At 36.1% G+C, this 20,325-nt stretch overlaps 1 protein-coding gene across 1 annotated transcript in view; it reads right to left on the reverse strand.

The window, feature by feature from the left end:
* Positions 1-20,325, reverse strand: part of LOC148948655 (general transcription factor 3C polypeptide 3-like) — a 117,486-nt gene that overhangs the window by 67,839 nt on the left and 29,322 nt on the right. Inside the window, exon 4 of the mRNA XM_089094564.1 lies at positions 4,453-4,537. Within this exon, the coding sequence (XP_088950690.1) occupies positions 4,453-4,537 (85 nt within the window). The remainder of the gene's footprint in view (positions 1-4,452; positions 4,538-20,325) is intronic.

Consider the following 20,325-nt stretch of genomic DNA (forward strand, 5'->3'; position numbering starts at 1 on the left):
ACTCCGAAGTAGAGTAGTACCTTCAATTTTGGGTAGATTATGTTCCTTCCTGTGCTATTTGGGTAGATTATGTTCCTTCCTGTGCTATTTGGGTAGATTTTGTTCCTTCCTGTGCTATTTGGGGCCTTTACGTTCCTTCCTGTGCTATTCTGAGGGTTTATGTTCCTTCCTATGCTATTCTGGGGGTTTATGTTCCTTCCTATGCTATTCTGAGGGTTTATGTTCCTTCCTTTGCCATTCTGAGGGTTTATGTTCCTTCCTATGCTATTCTGAGGGTTTATGTTCCTTCCTATGCTATTCTGAGGGCTTATGTTCCTTCCTATGCTATTATAAGGGCTTATGTTCTTTGGTGTCTTTCCAGAGCATGTACTTGACGATGGAGAAAAAGGGTTAAAGTGATTAGCAATTACGAGCGGGGATTCCCCGCTGGTTTTTTTCTTATAGCCTTGACTTTGAAGACATTTCTTCATCTTAATTGGCTTTAGAAATATCATGCAAAATAAAACGAGCCAATCAGGTGTTACAATCCTTTTGTTTGCTCAAAATTCAACAAAGCAACGGCGGTTTGGTTAGTTTTATTTTGCATGATATTTCTAAAAGCCAATTAAGATGAAGAAATGTCTTCAAAGTCAAGGCTATAAGAAAAAAAAGTTCTGGATATTTTTTGTCATTTTGTAGTTTACGCACTAATATCAATATCAGTAATGATTCTATTTGAACTTTCTCCAAGTTGATCAAATTGGTCTCTAAAGGGTTCATTATAAAAAAAAAAAAAAAATAGCGCACGCTATGCAGAATGTGCTTTCAAAAACCCATCTGGTCGAAAACATGTTTGTTATCGTTAATGATTTCCAAAGATGTAAGAAAATTATCGAAAATACAATTCTCTGGTTCAAATCTTAAACTTTAGTCTATTTTCGGATCGAAAAATAAAACTATTTCTATAAAATCTGAGCTAATAAGGGTTTTTGGTCGTAAACTCTAGTTTCTTGTAAGAAAATTATGGAAAATACAATGCAACCGAGTCTCTCAAACCCCGTAAAGCTCTTTTAACAGATATAAGAACTACTTATTTAACACAAAAATTTCGTTTTTAATGGGCACCGAGTAAAGAAAAACCACACGGAATCAGGCAACTGAGTCTCTCAAACCCCTTAAAGCTCTTTTAAAAGATACAATAACTAATTATTTAACAAAAAAATTTATTTATTAATGGTCACAAACTAAAGAAAAACCACACGGGATCAGGCAACCGACTCACTCGAACCCTTTAAAGCTATTTTAAGATACAACAACTACTTATTTAACAAAAAAATTTGATTTTAAATGGGTACCAAGTAAAAAAAAACCACACGGAATCAGGCAACCGCGTCTTTCAAACCCCGTAAAGCTCTTTAAAAAGATACAAAAAATACTTATTAAAGACAAAAAAATCATATTTTTTGAAAACTAATTATAGAAAAAACACGCGTAATCAGTCCAACGTGTCTTGAATACTCTTTAAAACCATTTTTTTTTACAATAGTACTACTTTATGAACGACCTTTGGTCGTTTTTATTGGGTAGCGCGTATAGAAAAACCACACGCGACCAGAAGAACGAGTCTTTCAATCCCTTTCAAGCTCATTTCACAGTTAAAAATACAAATACTTAAACAAAAAAATCGCTTTATTAATTGGCACCAATAAAAGAAAAACCACAGGGAATCAGGCACCAAAGTCTCACAAACCCCGTTAAGCTGTTTGAAAAGATACACGAACTATTTATTTAACAAAAAAATTTAGTTTTTAATGGGCACCAAGAAAAGAAAAACCATACGGAACCAGGCAACAGAGTCTCTCAAACCCCGTAAAGCTCTTTTAAAAGATACAAGAACTACTTATTTAAGACAAAAATTTCGTTTTTAATGGGCACCAAGTAAAGAAAAACCACACGAAATCAGGCAACCGAGTCTCTCAAACCCCGTAAAGCTCTTTTAAAAGATACAAGAACTACTTATTTAACAAAAAAAAATCGTTTTAATGAGCACTAAGTAAAGAAAAACCACACGGAATCAGGCAACAGTTGACAACACTGTCCAAACGTCACTTGTGTATTATACAGTACACAATCAACCCATCTCTCCCAAAACACTTTTCAGCCATTTATTGTTAAATTTTTTATTTCTAAACTATTTTAAATTGACAACACATCGAAGTATTCGCAAATGCTAAACCCTTTTCTTTTTTTCTCCACCTTAATAGGATCAAATCCGCAAATCCTAAAGAAATGGAGCTGTGGATAACACATGAGTGATAGACAGCTTTCCCTGCAAAACCATTCCTAAATACACAATTTGACACTCTCTAGTTTTCAATTTAAAAAAAAAAAAACCAGCAGGGAATCCCCGCTCGTAATTGCTAATCACTTTAACCCTTTTTTTCACTCTCTTTGAAAAGGTGTAGAGCATCCATAGAAATGTTTTCCTAGGGCATCCATAGAAGTGTAAGGCCATGTGAGAGGATACTCACTCTCTTTGAAAAGGTGTAGAGCATCCATAGAAATGTTTTCCTATATGTCTTGTAGAAATAGAAGGCCATGTGAGAGGATACTAACTCTCTTTGAAAAGGTGTATATGTCTTGTAGAATAGCATGAGGATTCCTATACGTCTTGTAGAACTATAAGGTACAACTCTACTCTCCGATTCTTTTGGTATATCTATTGGTATTAAAGTTCCGTTTTTAGAGTTTCGGTTACTATTGAGCCGGGTCGCTCCTTACTTACGTTTCGTTACCACGAATTGTTTGACAAAAAATTTGAACTCTTTAATAAACGAGCTCAAAATGCATTTATCTAAGCAAACAAGTAGTTAAAATACAACATAACTCAGCAAGATTATTATAAAGAAATGATAAGAATCCACCTCAATTGAGGTTTCAGAACCAAATGGGGCCCAAGAAGAACCAAATCCGGTTGCAATGATTCTTGACTTCCTATTTTGAATCTTCTTTTTTAAGCAATAAATCAGAACTCTTTTTCATAAATGAACTCAAAATACATTTATTTAAACAAACAAGCAATTAAAGCAAAATATATTACAATAAGATAATTTAATGGTCGATCAGTATTCGTCAATATATATTCAAATTTATAACATAACGGAGGTCAGGGTTGCTTCTCACATCCAGGGTTCAACTGTTAAGCTGTTATTAAAATTTGCATTGGAGTCTTGGGCTAAATATAAAAAGTAATCCAAAATCCTAATCCTAAGCAGAATAAACAAAATAAACTTAAGAAATATTCCTTTGATTAACTAATAGACGAAAATAATGTCAATTAAAAATGAATAGAAAAACAGTCAAAAAAAGCGTTTTTCAAATAAAAGTAAGGAGCAAAATCAAACCAAGACGAGCAGAAATAAAGTCAAATAGTAATTCAAACTTAAAACAAATATAAGTAGCTATCAAGGAGTAAATGCAACCCAAAACAAAGAGAAATTATAATGAATAATCAAGTCTAGTCTAAAACGAACACAAAAACTACCACAAACAAGAGTAGGGCTTACGCCTTTAAATGTCCTAAGAACAGAGCGTTTTTTCACTTTACAGAAAACAAAATATAGTTTAAAGGTATTCTGTTTTATAAGGCTGATAAATCGAAAATTGCTGAGACTTTCAGGAATGAATATCCTTATATATTTAACAGTCAGTCTAATTTCATTAGTTCTTTTCAGTAATCTTTGCAATTATGGTGATTTTCTATCTGTTTTTGTTGAGGTTATTACAAACAAATATGCACTGTCCTAAATAGAAACTGTTTTCAGTAAAGCGCAATTACTGCTCTGTCCTTTAGAAATTTTATGGGGCGTTAGCTCTGCTTCTGTTTTTGGTAAGTTCTGTTCTTTGTAAGTTTGACTTGGTTATTCATTTTAATTTCTATTCGTTCTGGGTCTCATTTATTCACCGAGTGATTCTGTTTGTTTAAATCTGGATTATCACCTGATTGCTTTTCTGCTCCTCTTTGGTTTGAAGCAATATTTTACTTTTCATTAAAAAAATTTTGGGGGGAAGTTTCTGAAATTAAGTTTCTTTGCCGTCCTCAACAGGTTTTTTTTGTCACGTCACTTTGCTTGCTTGTGTTTCCGACCCAAACAAGTATTGCCTAAAGTTAACCCCCTCCGTTTGCTTCGCTCATTACAATGAGCACCTCAGGCCTCCTAACAAGTGTTATTATGGCGTCAAGTTTTTGGTTTACTTTGGTTTTCTTTTTTTTTGTTATTGTTTTTTTTTCTATAATTTTCTCATGTTTTGAAAATTGTTCTGCATTAATTTAATTTTAAAGCTTGATTAGTTTAACTTATTCCCAAGTGTCTAAATATACACACACGCATAGGTAACGAGAAAAACTACACACACCCGATTTTATTTATATGGAGTAGAAATAGTGGTTGAAAATAATAGAACAAACTGTACCTTGTTTTATTAGAGCTAGACATGTCTTAATCGCCTCTGCATACTTTTTCTCCGCTTTCAAAATTCTGGCATGAGCAAGCACATTCTACAAAAAAAAGTAAAATAAAACATTTTCTTAGGTGATATATAGGGCCATATCCAGGATTTTTGTTAGGGGGGGTGGGTGTTACAAAAGAATTTTTATCGGGAGGGGGGTTACAAAAAAACTAAAAAACGCATCGAAAATACGTTTATATTTGTAGTGAGGCCATAATTACTTCTACAACACCCATACCAGATTAACATGGGATTTCTAGAGCATGCCGTTTCTACAGCATGCCGTTTCTACAACATGCCCTGTTACGTCACAGCATCCCTGCAAGATTCCCGGGATTGCTGGTGACGCAATCTTGTTTCAGTATTTCCATATGATTAATCTAACTTCTCTAGTCTGGTCAGGATATTTAAGAAGTAGCAATAACAGGAAATTAACATGGGAAGTCAGATAAATGGAACTCCTAGTCCCTCGCACCTGGGCAATGCGGTCACCTGTTTCTACCAGTCGGCTGGAAAGATTCCCACGACACACCCTCGTACTTTGAATGGTCAGATAGGGAAATTAACATAGGATTTAAAGGGTTATATAGGGAGTCAATAAGTGGAGCTCCTAGTCAACCTGGGCAATACGGTCACCTGTTTCCAGGTGTTCCAATATTTCCCCTTAGCAACCACCATTTTGTCACGATTCGTAGCCATTTTGGCACATCTATTGTTTTCTTGTATTATCCACCCTCTATACATAGAAGCCCCATATACGAGTCTAGACGTCTATTCTTTTTATGTAAGACACCTGATTCCCATGACCATGTGTTATATGGATGACGCCTACGTATGAGACAAGCTAGACCTCAGGAACCAATGGGGAATCCCAGATTGCAACCGAGCACAGCACACACGTGGGTGCGTAATGAAGGTTCACATATCTTATGTAAGGACGGCGCATACGTTACGCAATGACGGCGTAAACCTGTCACATAATACTTTTTGAAATTTTATTTTTCGCCGAAACGTTCAAAGCGTTTCTCTTTTTTTTCTTTTTTTTTCTTTTTTTCTTTTTTTCTTTTTTTCTTTTTTTTATTCCTTTCTTTTTTTCTTTAGTTCTTTGTACTAGCTGGGACTCGAAAGGTCAATTTCCTTCCAATGGAACAACGCCTCAAACGCCAGGAATAAACTGCTATCCCTAGTATTTCGTCCTGGTCAACATATTCTAGATACAACCTATTGCGTTCGAGATAAATTTCCATGTTTCACTTTATAGAATGAGATGCTTCGTGCACCTACGATAAATGGCATGCAGACGGAGAATAACTATTTCCAGACGTTATGCCTCTTCATTAAGTAATGCTTTTTAGGGAGTGATGGCAAATAATGTTTTTGATTGTTCTTAATGTGCTTTTAGTAATAAAAGACGGGAGGGATGCTTAAATTGTGTAAAGACTTAGGTATGTGCATTTTAGAATCGTCCTAACAATAAATTTCAAAAACACAGACTTTGTAAATAAAATTTTATTAATTAAAACAAGTTTTACAACAATGTTAAAACAAATAAAAGGCAGTTAAAAAACACGACAAACAAAAAATATAACGTGAAAAAACTTATAAAGAATAAAGTATAATCCAATTAAAAGACCACGCATTCAAGAAGAATACGTCTTAGCAATCATTTTTAGACGGCCAAGATCTATACTAGAGATAAATCTAAACCATTTTGAAATAGCTTTTAATGAAAATGCATCGATTCTTTGAGCCGAGACTATGAATATCTCACACCATCGTGACAATATACGGCTGCCCCCCACCCCCGAACAATCATTTCCAAAGGGCGCACTGCTATTAGAGATAAAGTTAAACCATATCATTAGGTATTGTTGAAGGGCTTTTAATGAAAAAGCATCATTTCTTTGAGTGTATGTTCGATTTTCAGTCCCGCCCCCCTCCACGGAAAAAATTATTTTTAACACCTCCACCTTAACTTTTAGGCTGTAGAACATGATAATACATGCAATGCACGCCACAGTACCATTATTTGACTGCCCCCACACCCCCTAGCAATTATTTCCAGAGGGCGAGCTGATATTAGAGATAAATTTAAACCCTATTGAGAAATTTTTGAAGGGCTTTTAATGAAAATGCATCATTTCTTTGAGTGCATGTTAGATTTTAAGCCCCCCTCCCTCCACGGAAATTTTTTTAACACCTCCACCTTAACTTTTAAGCTGTTGAACATGTTACTAAAGGCAATTCAAGCCACGGTGCCACACTATTACTGCTCCGCGGCACCCTCTGTCATCACATCATCACCTCCAAGACATTTTTCAGATATTTCTTGTTAAAAATTACAATCCGGTGATTCAAGTTTTCGCAAGTCAAGCCTATCATGATGCGCCACAAATCACCCCCACAAAATCATAACTTTACAAACCTACCCCACTGCCGTCCACTTGGCACTTCCCTCATCACCCCTAGGACATTTTCAACCTTTTCCCTTCAAAATATTACGAATCTAAATTAAACACTTTACTATTACTGCTCTACGGCACCCTCTGACACACCCTTCATCAATCCTAAGACATTTTTCAGATATATCTTGTTAAAAACTACACAATCAATCCGTTGATTCAAGTTTTCGCAAGACGAGCCTATCATGATGCGGCATAAACCACCACCGCACCATCACAGCTTTACACGCCTGGCCCGCTGCCGTCCACATGGCACCTCCTTCATCACCCCTAGGACATTTTCAACCTTTTCCCTTCGAAAATAAGCTTCTTAATCTAAATTAAACACTTTTTTTATTTTTTGATCAGCGGAACTTTCATTGCTAGAGTGGGATACTCCAAGCAATTCACGCCACAATACCACACTATTACTGCTCTGTGTCACCATCTGACCCCCTTTTCATCATTCCTTAAGCTTTTTTTCAGAAATTTCTTGTTAAAAATTATACTTCAGCCCACTGATTCAAGTTTTCACAAGCCAAGCCTATCATGATGCTCCGTGGCATCCCCCCACTCATCACCCCTAGGACAATTTCAACCCTTTCCCTTCGAAAATAAGCTTCTGAATCTAAATTAAACATTGGTTTTTTATTTGAACAAAAGAAATTTGACATTTCACTGCTAGAATGTGATTCTCCAAGGCAATTCCCACCACAGAGTATTTTAAACATTTCTTGAACGAGCCTACTCCTTATTTCCTTCGGTTTTATAAAAATTGGCCGCATGATGAAACCCTGTGGCATCCGTCATCAACATCATCACTTTTAGAACGCTTGAATACCCCCAATGCACATATTTTCTATTGTTATTATTTTCCGACAATTCCCAACCTGTGCCACACTATTACTGGTCCTCTGGCACTCTCTGACATCCCCACCTTTATTCTTATGACATGTCCATATATTTTCCTGCTAAAAATCACATTAAAACCATTAGTTCATGTTTTCGCAACCCGACCTTCCATAATACTCCATCTCAATTCCCATTCTGTGCCACACTATTACTGGCTCCTGCTGGCACTCTCTGACAACCCTATCTTCATTTCTACGACATTTTCCAGATATTTTCCTGTTTAAAATCACGCATTGAATCCATTGGTTCATGCTTTCACAGCCCAGACCTCTGTTATACACCATCTCAACTCCCATCATGTGCTACACTATTACTGGACTCCTGGTACTCTCTGACACCCCATCCTCATTCCTAAGACATTTTTAGACATTTATTGTTAAAAATCATAAATTCAATCCATTGATTCATGTTTACGCAACCCAACTCAACTTGATACACCATGTCAAGTCACACCACTGTGCCACAGCTCTTTGGCACCCCTCTGACATCCCCTCATCATTCCTAAGACATTTCAATATATATTTTTAATAGGATAATAACCCCGTTTTTGAACCCCGGCTACAACGCTTCCACCTCCAATTCCGCTGGCTTCCAACCCAGAACAACCGACTCCAGCTCCATCTATGCCCCCTCCGATTCCAACTCCAAATCCGGCTTTGGTTTCGTCAGTTCCGGATTCCCCACTTCTAACCCCGATTCTACAATTCCGATTCCACCAATTCCGCACCAAGTTCCGACATTTCTAAGATTTTGTATGCGGCTACCTTCGTGGTTATCTATGGCTGTTCATCGACAGTAGCTAGTTTATTGTTCCTTTTCGAGCAGTAACATTTGTACATTGGAAGGATAAACACTCACATCTTATTTTAAAAGCCGACAATAAAAAATTTAAAAATTGAGTGTGCTCTTGATGAAGTTATCGTAGCATTGAATGCCAAGAAAGAGTAATATTTGAATTATGAAATCAGTGTTATTGGGGATCTTTTTGGAAATGCATGTATGCGTTGCCATGACAGTAGGGAGTTAAATTCAATTGGAGTACCGAAAAAATTCAACATTACTAATGGTGGATATACCAGAGTTAAATCTCCAGAGTTGATAGTGCTCAAAGAGAATGCGACCATAAAACTTTTAGTTGATTACGAAGGCCAACTTTTAGCTTATGCCAATGGTAAAATATTACCCGTTGATCGATCTTATCGCCATCTCTGGGATTAGCATTCAAAAGAAGACAAGAAGACGACAGGCTTACCCTTCTATCAATATCATAAACTATATCCTATCCAGGTGCCAAAATTGCAAACCATGTAAAAATAACGTCGTAATAGACGGTGATATCATAAGTAAAATAAAAAGAGCACTAGCAGACATTATCAGCAAGGAGATTAAAGATGAATTGACGAAAAACAAAGCATCGGCAAACTTTAATGCTACCAACATGGGTTTACCAACAAATACAGTCCATGAAGCCGTTATTAACGACAATGAAATGAATGACGAGGTTGTTAAAAGTTGTGTATACCCCCAAAATGGGAATATGTGACATCTGAAGAGAAAGATGAAGTATTTTATGGGTAGATTTAAGGTGTTCATTTTTATCATTATATTCGACACGCAATTATTTCAATAAAAATATTTTATTGTATTACTTTGCCTTGTTTCAACTATTTTTAGGGTATGCTATCAAGTGCGATAAAATTCAGAAGAGGACTTGAACTTTACTTCACTTCTTTGGAAAAAAATTCAGATTTAAAAAGAAACTTTCTCTATTCTCTGGAAAAATTAAGAATCGAACTGTAACTTTCCGTATCTTCTAGGGAAATATTTAGAACAGAACTTGCTTTTTTTCTTCTTTGAAAAATTCAGGACTGAAGTGGAACTTTTTTCTCTTCTTTGAGAAAATTCAGAATCGATCTAGAACTTTTTTTCTCTTCTTTGGAAAAAATTCCACCCGAGGAAATAATGAAAAATGTAAAAAAATATTAAAAATATAGGCTAGGTTAGGTTAAGTTAGGTTAGATGACGCGTCACCTAAACGAACTTATTCAACCTAGCCTATATTTTTAATATTTTTTCTACTACAAGAGATAAAAGTTCCACCTCAGTCCTGAATTTTTCAAAGAAAAAAAAAAGCAATTTCTATTCTGAATTTTTCCCTAGAAGCTAAGGAAAGTTAAAATTCGATTCTTAATTTTTCCTAAGAATAGAAAAAGTTCCAATTTAATTCTGATTTTTTTTTTCCCAAAGAAGTGAAGAAAAGTGCAAGTTGTTTTCTGAATTTTCTCGCATTTGATACCGTACCCTAATAATAGTGGAAACAAGACAAAGTAATGCAATGAAATATTTTTATTGAAACTAATTGCGTGTCGAATATCATCAATAAAAATTAACACCTCAAATCTACTCATGAAATATTTCGTCATGTTTTCTCTTCAGATGTCACATAATTAAATTTTCGGTATACACAACTTTTAACAACCTCGTCATACATGTCATTGTCAATATTACAGGCTTCATGGACTGCATCTTTTGGTAAACCCACGATGGTAACAGTAACGTTTGCTGATGCTTTGTTTTTCGTCAATTCATCTTTAATTTCAAGGCTGATAATGTCGGCTAGTGCTCTTTTTATTTAACTTGCGATTTCACTGTCTATTACGACGTTAGTTTTACACAGTTTGCAATTTTGGCACCTGGATAGGATATGATTTATGATATTGATAGAAAAGTAGGCCTCTCGTCGTCTTCTTGGCTTCTTTTGAATGCTAATCCCAGAAAGATGGCGATAGGATCGATCAACGGCTAACGTGTTACCAGTGGCATAAGCAAGAAGTTGGCCATCGTCATCAATTAAATGTATTATGTTCGCATTCTCTTTGAGCACTATCAACTCCGGAAATTTAACTCTGGTATATCCACCACTAGTAAATTTGAATTTTTTGGTAGTCCAATAGAATTTGACTGCCTACTGTCATGGCAACGCACACATACATTTCCAATAAGCTCCCCATTAACATTTATTTCATAATTCAAATATTTCCCTTTGTCAGCATTCAATACTACGATAACTTTATCACGAACACACACTTTCTTCAAATATTTCATTTTCACCTTTTAAAATAAGATGTGAGTGCTTATCCTTCCAATGTACAAATGATACTGCTCAAAAACGAAAAATTAACTAGCTATTGTCGATGAGCAGCCACAGATTACCATCGAGGTAGCCAAATAAAAAATCTTAGAAATGTCGGAACTTGGTGCGGAATTGGTGGAATCGGAATTCGGGAAACTGGGTTAGAAGTGGGGAATCCGGAGCTTACGTAACGTCAGCTGGATTTGGCGTTGGGATCGGAGGAGGCATAGATGGAGCTGGAGTCGGTTGTTCTGGGTTGGTAGCCAGCGGAATTGGAGGTGGAAGCGTTGTAGCCGGGGGTTAGAAGCGGGGTTATTACCCTATTAAAAATATATATATTGAAATGTCTAAGGGATGACGAGGGGATGTCAGAGGGGTGCCAGAGAGCTGTGGCACGGTGGTGTTAATTGACATGGTGTGTCACGTAGGGTTGGGTTGCGAAAACATGAATCAATGGATTGAATGTATGATTTTTAACAAGAAATGTCTGAAAATGTTTTAGGAACTAATGGATTTAATGCGTAATCTGAAACAGGAAAATATATGTAAAATGTCTTAGGAATGAGGATAGGGTTGTCAGAGAGTAACAGGGGTGCCAGTAATAGTGGCAAAGGATAGGAACTGAGATGGTGTACTGCGGAAGGTTGGGTCGCGAAAACATTTACTAATGGATTTAATGTGTGATTTTTAACAGGAAAATATCTGGAAAATGTCATAGGAATGAATATGGGGGTGTCAGACAGAGCCAGTGGACCGCTAATAGTGTGGCACAGGCTGAGAATTGTCGGAAAATAATGATAATAGAAAATATGTCCATTGGGGTATTCAAGCGTTAGAAAAGTGCATAAATAATGATGACGGGTGTCACAGGGCGTCATCATGCTGCCATTTTTTATAAAAACCAGTGGAAATAAGGAGTAGGCACGTTCAATAAATGTTTTAAATACTCTATGGCATGAATTGCCTTGGAGAATCACATTCTAAGTGAAATGCCAAGTTCTTGCTGTTCAAATAAAAAATAAGTGTTTAATTTAGTTTCAGAAGCTTGTTTTGGAAGGGAAAGGGTTGAAAATGTCCTAGGGGTGATGAGTGGGGGATGCCAAGTGGATGACAGTGGGTCAGGTGTGTAAAGCTGAGATGGAGTGGGGATGCTTTGTGGAGCATCATGATAGGTTTGGCTTGCGAAAACTTGAATCAATGGGCTGAAGCATAATTTTTAACAAGAAATGTCTGAAAAATGTCTTAGGAATGATGAAGGGGGTGTCAGAGGGTGCCAAAGAGCAGTAATAGTGTGGCCTTGTGGAGTGAATTCCTAGAAGTATCACACTCTAACAATGAAATGCTGCGTTCCACTGTTCAAATAAAAAATGTTTAACTTAGAATGGGCTCATGAATCAATGGGCTGAAGCATAATTTTTAACAAGAAATGTCTGAAAATGTCTTATGATTGATGAAGGGGGTGTCAGAGCGTGCCACATAGCGGTAACAGTGTGGCACTGTGGCGTGAATTGCTTGGAGTATAACACTCTGGCAATGAAATGCCAAGTTCAATTGTTCAAAAAACGTGTTTAATTTAGATTCATAAGATTATTTTCAGAGGGAAAAGGTTGAAAATGTCCTAGGGGTGACGAGGGAGGTGCCGAGCGCACGGCAGTGGGGCAGGTGTGTAAAGCTGTGATGGTTTGGGGGTGTTTCGTGGCGCATCATGATAGGCTTGGCATGGGGATACTTGAATCCCCGGATTGAATGTGTAATTCTTAACAAGAAATGTCTGAAAAATGTCTTAGGAATAATGAAGGGGGTGTCAGAGCGTGCCGCGGAGCAGTAAGTGTGGCATTGTGGCGTAAATTGCTTGAAGTATCACGATCTGGCAATGAAATGCCGAGCTCAACTGTTCAAAAGAAGTGTTTAATTTAGATTCATTAGCTTATTTTCGGAGGGAAAGGTTGAAAATGTCCTAGGGAAGATGAGGGAGGTACCACGTGGCCAGCAGTAGGACAGGTGTGCAAAGCTGAGATGGCGTGGGGGTGTTTTGTGGCGCATCATGTTAGGCTTGCCCTGCGAAAACGTGAATCCCCGGATTGAATGTGTAATTTTTAACAAGAAATGTCTGAAAAATGTCTTGGAGGTGATGATGTGATGACAGAGGGTGCTGCAGAGCAGTAATAGTGTGGCACTGTGGCGTGACTAGCATGGAGTAACACGTTCTAGAGCTTAAAAGTTAAGGTGGAGGTGTTAAAAGAATTTTTTCCGTGGAGGGAGGGGGACTGAAAATCTAATATGCACTCTAAGCAATTAAGCGTTTTCATTAAAAGCACTTTAAAAATACCTTCATATGGTTTATATTTCTCTCTGGAAATGATTGATAGGGGGTGAGGGGCAGTCAAATAATGATACTGTGGCATGAATTGCATTGAGTATCATGGTTCTACAGCTTAAAAGTTATGGTGGAGGCGCTAAAGAGTTTTACCGCGGAGGAGGGGAGTGGAAATCTAACATACACTCAAAGAAATGATGCGTTTTCATTAAAATCCCTTCAAAAATACCTCTCGATATGGATTAAACTTATCTCTAATATTAGCGCGCCCTCTGGAAATGATTGTTAGGGGGTGGGGGCAGCCGTATATTGTCACGATGGTGTGAAATATGCATAGTATTGGCTCAAAGAAACGAGGCATTAAAATTTCTCGGAAATACATCAAAAAGGTTTAAATCTAACTCTCTAATATTATTCTTGCCCGTCTGAAAATGATTGCTAAGATGTATTCTTCTTTAATGCATGGTTGTTTTTTTTCTTATACTTTATTCTTTATAAACGTAGTTTTTTTGCTTATACTTTATTCCTTATCAGATTTGTCACGTTTTATTTTTTGTTTGTCGTGTTTTTCAACTGCTTTTTCTTTGTTTTAATCTTGTTGTAAATTTGTTTTAATTAATAGAAATTTTATTTACAAAGTCTTTGCATTTAAAATTTATTCTTCATTAGGTATTTAAGGACGAATCTTAAATACCTAAGCGTTTACACAATTTAAGCATCCCTTCCGTCTTTTATTACTAAAAATACATTAAGAACAATCAAAAATATTATTTGGCATCACTCCCTAAAAATCATAACATAATGAAGAGGTCTAATTTCTGGAAATAGATATCCTCCGTCTGCATGCCAATTATCGCAGGTGCACGAAACATCTCATTCTAGAAAGTGAAACATAAGAATTTCTCTCCCACGCAATAGGTTATTTCTAGAATATAGCAGTTTAGTCCTGGCACTTGAGGCGCTGTTCCATTGGAAGGAACCTGACCTTTCGAGTCCCAGCGAGGACAAAGAACTAAAGAAAAAAAAGAAAGAAAGAAAAAAATGCATAAGCTGCCTTTAAGTAAGATATGCGCTGTAATTACGCAAGGTGTGCACCGTCATTACGTAACGTGTGCACCGTCCTTACATAAGATATGTGAACCGTCATTACGCAACACCCACGTGTGTGCCGTGCTCAGGTACAATCGGGGATTCCCCATGGGTTCCTGAAGTCCAGCTTGCCACTACCGATGGCGTCATCCATGTTGCACCTGGTCACGGGAATCCTGGGTGTTTTCCATAAAAAAAATAGACGTCTAGACTCGTATATGGGGCTTCTATTTATAGAAGGAGGATAATACAAGAAAACAGCAGACGTGCCAAAATGGCTACGAATCGCGACAAAATGGCGGTTGCTAGGGGGAAATATTGGAACACCCGGAAACAGGTGATCGCATTGCCCAGGTGAGAGGGACTAGGAGCTGCACTTATAGACCCCCTATATGACCCTTTAAATCCTATGTTAATTTGCATATCTGACCATTTAAAGTGCGAGGATGTGTCGTGGGAATCTTGCCAGCCGACCGGTAGAAACGGTTGACCGCATTGTACGAGGGACTAGGAGCTCCACTTATCTGACATCCAATGTTAAATTCCTTTTATTGCTACTTGTTAAATATCCCGAGCACACTAGAGAAGTTAGATTAGTCATATGGAAATATTGAAACAAGATTGCGTCACCAGGTATCCTGGGAATCTTGCCAGGGATGTCGTGACGTAAAAGGGCATGTTGTACAAACAGGGCATGTTGTAGAAATCCCATGTTAATCCGCTATTGGTGTTGTAGAAGCAATTATGGCCTCACTACTTATATACTTTTTTGTTACGTTTTTTTTACGAGTCGAACTAAAATTTCGGGGGGGGGGTCAATCCCCTAACCCCACACCTCTGGATAGGGCCTTGCTGGATACGGCTTGGATATATATATATATATATATATATATATATATATATATATATATATATATATATATATATATATATATATATATATATATATATATATATATATATATATATATATATATATATACATATATATATATATATACATATATATATATATATATATATATATATATATATATATATATATATATATATATATATATATATATATATATATATATATATATATATATATATATATATATATATATATATATATATATATATATATATATATATATATATATATATATATATATATATATATATATATATATATATATATATATAGTTTTTTCCATTAAGGAACTACTACTACTACTACTACTGCTAATACTATAAGAATAATGGCATCCTTATGGTAAGCTACAAGTCTCTTATAAACCTACTTGATAGAAACAAAATAGTGAAAGCTCCTCGTTCGTTGCATCCTGACAAGGATTTTTGCTCGATTTTTTTGCTTAGGACTGCATTCCTAAGCTAAAAAACGAACTCCAAGAAGCAGTAAATCATGGTAATAAAGCCATACACAGAACAAATTTGAGATAGGCCTTGATTCATTGACAGATTCGGATTTTTTAGCGAGATCCTTGACAAGTTAAACCCTTATTTTTGTTATTATACTTATAAAATGAGAAAAACTAATCTTTTAGTATTTCCTAGTATTTTCAAACAGTATCTATTTAGTGTTTCTTAGTATTTCTTGATATCCGATTTTAGCATTTCAAAACATTTCTTATAATCTAAAAAACGCAGGATAGACACACAAGAAATTAGGTCAAATGATATATTTTATCTCAGTCTTATCATATACAAAATTTCTGTTCGACTTTGTTAAGTCTAGAAGTCGTACCTCGTTCTTTCCTGCTTTTCATAAAACGAAGAGTTATTCGACTTAATTTTTTCATTAAAGATCTTTAGAAGATCTTTTGATAAATAATTCCTATAAAAATGTGATGTATTTATATAAAATAAAAAATAAATAAAAAAACTGTTCATTAGGAACAGTCCTATAGCGTTGCCTGCAGTAATGAACCATGTGTATCCAATGTGTTTTTTTTTTCGCATAACAACCATTCCGTAGAGATGGATGGGGGTCGTAAAAACTTGGGAGGGACTCATTCACTTGGAAAATAGAATTTTAGCGTGCCTTCAAAGGGTCAAAAGTGATCAGATGGCAACCAGTCCTCCTCCCGTTCATTTTTTTCCTAACCACCATCCCCCTTCCTCCCATGATATCAGAAAGAAAGAAACTTTGAGATAATGACTTGGTTCAAAATAGTCGAAATCAAAAAGTTTATTCAAAGGGCCGCGGGAGACGACTTGACCCCTCCAGAGCCGTGGTGCGAGTGCCATACATCATGCAAATTGACGATTGTTTACAGATAATTTTTATAGAGAAAAAAGGGGCATGCTTGATCTTGAGTGTCCGATCGGCTAGAAAATTTCAATGATCGTTCTCAGGGCCAGAAAGACCGCATATATTTGTGGGGAGGGTGTCTGTGGAGTCCAGCAATGGCCCAGTAACTTCTTGTTCTTGATCAGCTTGAACTTTAGAGCCGCAGGTACTCGGCTCAAGAAGAACCTAATGTACTAGAAGAAAATGAGGAGATCGTGCCTCCAAACAAAAGATGGGGCCCGAAAAAGAGCAATTTTTCCAAAACAACAGAAACTTGTGTTCTTAAGTCTTGGGTAGGGGGATCTCAAGGCAGAAGGAAAAATGATGAAAAATAATTTATTCCCGGAAACTAGGCCTAATAATGGGCCCAACAATTGTTTTATGTAGAGCTTTAAACTTTAAGAGCGAAAGTCCCTAGGACGAGAAAAAAAACAGCCCAAAGTTCTAGGAACAATTTATTTGAGATATGAACCCCTCCCCCCCCCAGACATGAGGATCTAAAAGGGTCATTTTTTCTATCGGATTGAAGCTTATATTACGAAAGGAAAAATAGAACAATTAATTTCGACTTAAAAACGAGGCCCAACAAAGATCCAAACAACTTTTTTCTGAAGTCCTAGTATCAAGGGAACAACAGTAAACAGCAAAAAAAAACGTTGTTTGGTTTATGAGCAATTTAAAATATAGCCCTAAAAAGAGCTAATTGTTCGATCGGTTTGAAACTTATATTCCGTTCTTGGTCCATTGGGACTCCAGTGCACAAGATAACACAGCCAAAAAAAAATATATCCCCCCCCCCCAAAAAAAAAATGTGGTATGTGAAAGTATCAAAAATATTTTTTAGTTATTGCACCCCCTCCACTTTATGGACCCAAAAATGGTCCAAAAGAACTGTTTTATATCGATTGGCTTGCAAGTTTCAAGAAGTGCTGCTTAAACTAAGTTTACCGAATATTTTGCTGGGAAGAAGATGGGCGAAAAAACTTGTTGTTCCTGATCAATTCAACACTATAGCCATAAGTCCCTGGGACAAAAGGAACTTACAGTGAAAAAAAGAATAATAATTTGGCGATACAATCTCCGCTAAAATGAGATCCAAAAAAAAACAAAGCTTTATTTCCTCTGGGCTAAAAAATTACATCCTCAAGTCTTTGAGTCAAGAGGATCCCCAGTACAAAAGAGAAAAAGAGTCACAAGAGAAAATATCGATTTCCCCGAAAAGGGGTCAAATGACGTACTTTCTCCGAACAACTTTAGACTTGACCTGAAATTCCTGTGTCAAGAGATCTCTCATAAACAAAAAAAATAACTAAGCAGTGTCATTAACCGAGTCCGTTGATTTTTTTACTAAAATCAAGTTGTCATCAAGCCGTGGCTAATTTGAGAAAATGCCAAGAAAGATAGTCTGAGTGAAAGCCGAGCCTTTTTCAGGATTGTATAAAAATTATGTCATTTCCCTTGATGATAGTCCATCGTCGATCCATCCTAGGGCAGAACTAAGGTAGATAGCCATAAAACTAAGGAATGGTCGAGATTTTTTGGTTTACTCGTGACGAACAATGTCCACTGGACTTGTATGTAAAACAGGAGACTGAATTTACTTGAACCGGAATCAAAAACCTGGAACCAGAAAACATTCTTTTCGATTTGCTTAAAACTTATATCAGAAAATCCTTGTTGTCAAAATTAACCCAATTTGCAGAAAAAAATATCACTGTGCCAGAAAATAGGGCCATAAAAAGTACCAATAACTTTTTTTCTGAACAACTTAAAACTTGAAATCTTAAACCCCTGACCAAATGGACCCTAATTTACAAGGACACTTTCCTTTGGTGGCACATAACCCTCAAAATTGCATTCCAAAAACTCATTCTTTTTCCCAATTGGCTTTCAATGATCGGTATCAGAGCTAAGGGGGGTTACAAATCGTTTGCAGGAAGAGGGTTCTAAGAGACTCGGAAATAGGCTGAAAACTTTGCTGTCTCTAATCAGCTCGTAGCCCCAAGTACCAAGGTGAAGAGGAGTCTAATAAAAATTAGAACAATTGCCCTAAAAAAATGGGGCCCAAAATTTGTCTTTCTGGTCAACTCAAAACTTGTATTTTTAATCCCTTGAGCCAATAGTATTATAATTTAAGAAAAGAAATAGAAGAAGACAAAATCCCTCAAGACAGGGTCAAAAACCTTTTTGCTCTGAACAACTTGAAAAAAAACTAATTGGGGCACGGGACCAATAAAAATCAGTCAAAAACTTGTTTTTTGCGCGCTTAAAACTTGTATGTGAAACTTTTCAGGTTAAGCAGACCCCAATTCACAATAAGAATAAAAAAAAAAAATCCAAAAACACTGGTTCAGCTGGAAACTAGGCCCAATTTTCTTAATTCCGAATCTCCATATATACTACTAATATATATATATAGTTTTATACTACTAAAGTATAACATAGTTTTATTATTTTTACTAATAATAAAACTATATCAATAAAAAACAAACAAAACTTAATTCAAAAAGGTTTCAAAAAAAGTTTTTTCGAAGAAAAGTAAAGAACAATCACGCTCTGGCCTTTAGAGGGGTTAATGGGAGGGAGTTACAGAACCAATAAATTTACAGAACCTACTTAATTGTACAAGGACAAAGTTTTTTTTTTTTCATTTAGGATTCTTTTGTTAGCTATAAATTTTATATAAAAAATTGGACTGATTTACTGGATTTAATATAACAAACCTCGTATTAGACCTTAGACTCTTTTTTGCCTTCAGGGGCATCCAGGGTATCGAAAAGGAGTCTCCACTTTTTGGTTTCTTTTGCCACAAATATATTTTCCCAATCATGTAGCAGAGACAGGGTAAACTCTCGTACCTAATCCTGTAGATTGTCACTGAAAAGCTGCCTTGGGAGTTCTAGGGTCCGTCATTCTCAAGATATGGCCTAGATATTGCCATCGACGTCGGCCAATGATGCCATTAATAATAAGTTGATTGGTAATTTTTCGGATTGCAATGTTTGAGGCTCGATTTGTCAAATATATGTTAAGGATTCTTCGGAGAAATCTATTTTTAAAAGCCAGGGTCCGACGCACTTGCTCAGCATTAATGTGTCATGAATCGGATGTACATGTCAGAATCGGCAGAACAGTACTATTGAAGAGTCTATGTTTGATACGGAGTGAGAAAACGTTAGATTGGCTAAAATGACCCTACCTTCCAATGAATGATAAGAAAAAGAAAGAAAAAAGTATAGGCTGGGAAGAATGTTTTGAACTTATTAAAAAAAATTTAACGGTTATGCCTTTAAATAAAAGTTCAAATAGGGATAAAATCCTTTTAATAGACAGTATTTTATACCGAAATCTCGAGATATCTGGTATTTTTTGTAAATTTCTATCGCTGTTTGTGAAATACTGTCCATTAAAAGGATTTTATCCCTATTTGAACTTTTATTTATCGTCATGGAAAGGCAGTGAAATTATCTGGGTACCCCTTTCATTAGTATGAATTAAAAAAAGAACTTTCCACAAAAGAAGTTTCTAAAAGAAAAGCAAAGAGCTAGATTAAACGAAAGATGAGCAGAAATAAAGTCAACAAATAATTCAAGGACAAAAATAAGGGACATCACAATTAATAAATAAATGAAACCTAAAACAAACAGAA

This window comes from Artemia sp. Qi Xiang Cuo, chromosome 9, assembly GCF_049724085.1.
Source record: "Artemia sp. Qi Xiang Cuo chromosome 9, ASM4972408v1, whole genome shotgun sequence".
In the NCBI taxonomy this organism is placed as follows: Eukaryota; Metazoa; Arthropoda; class Branchiopoda; order Anostraca; family Artemiidae; genus Artemia; species Artemia sp. Qi Xiang Cuo.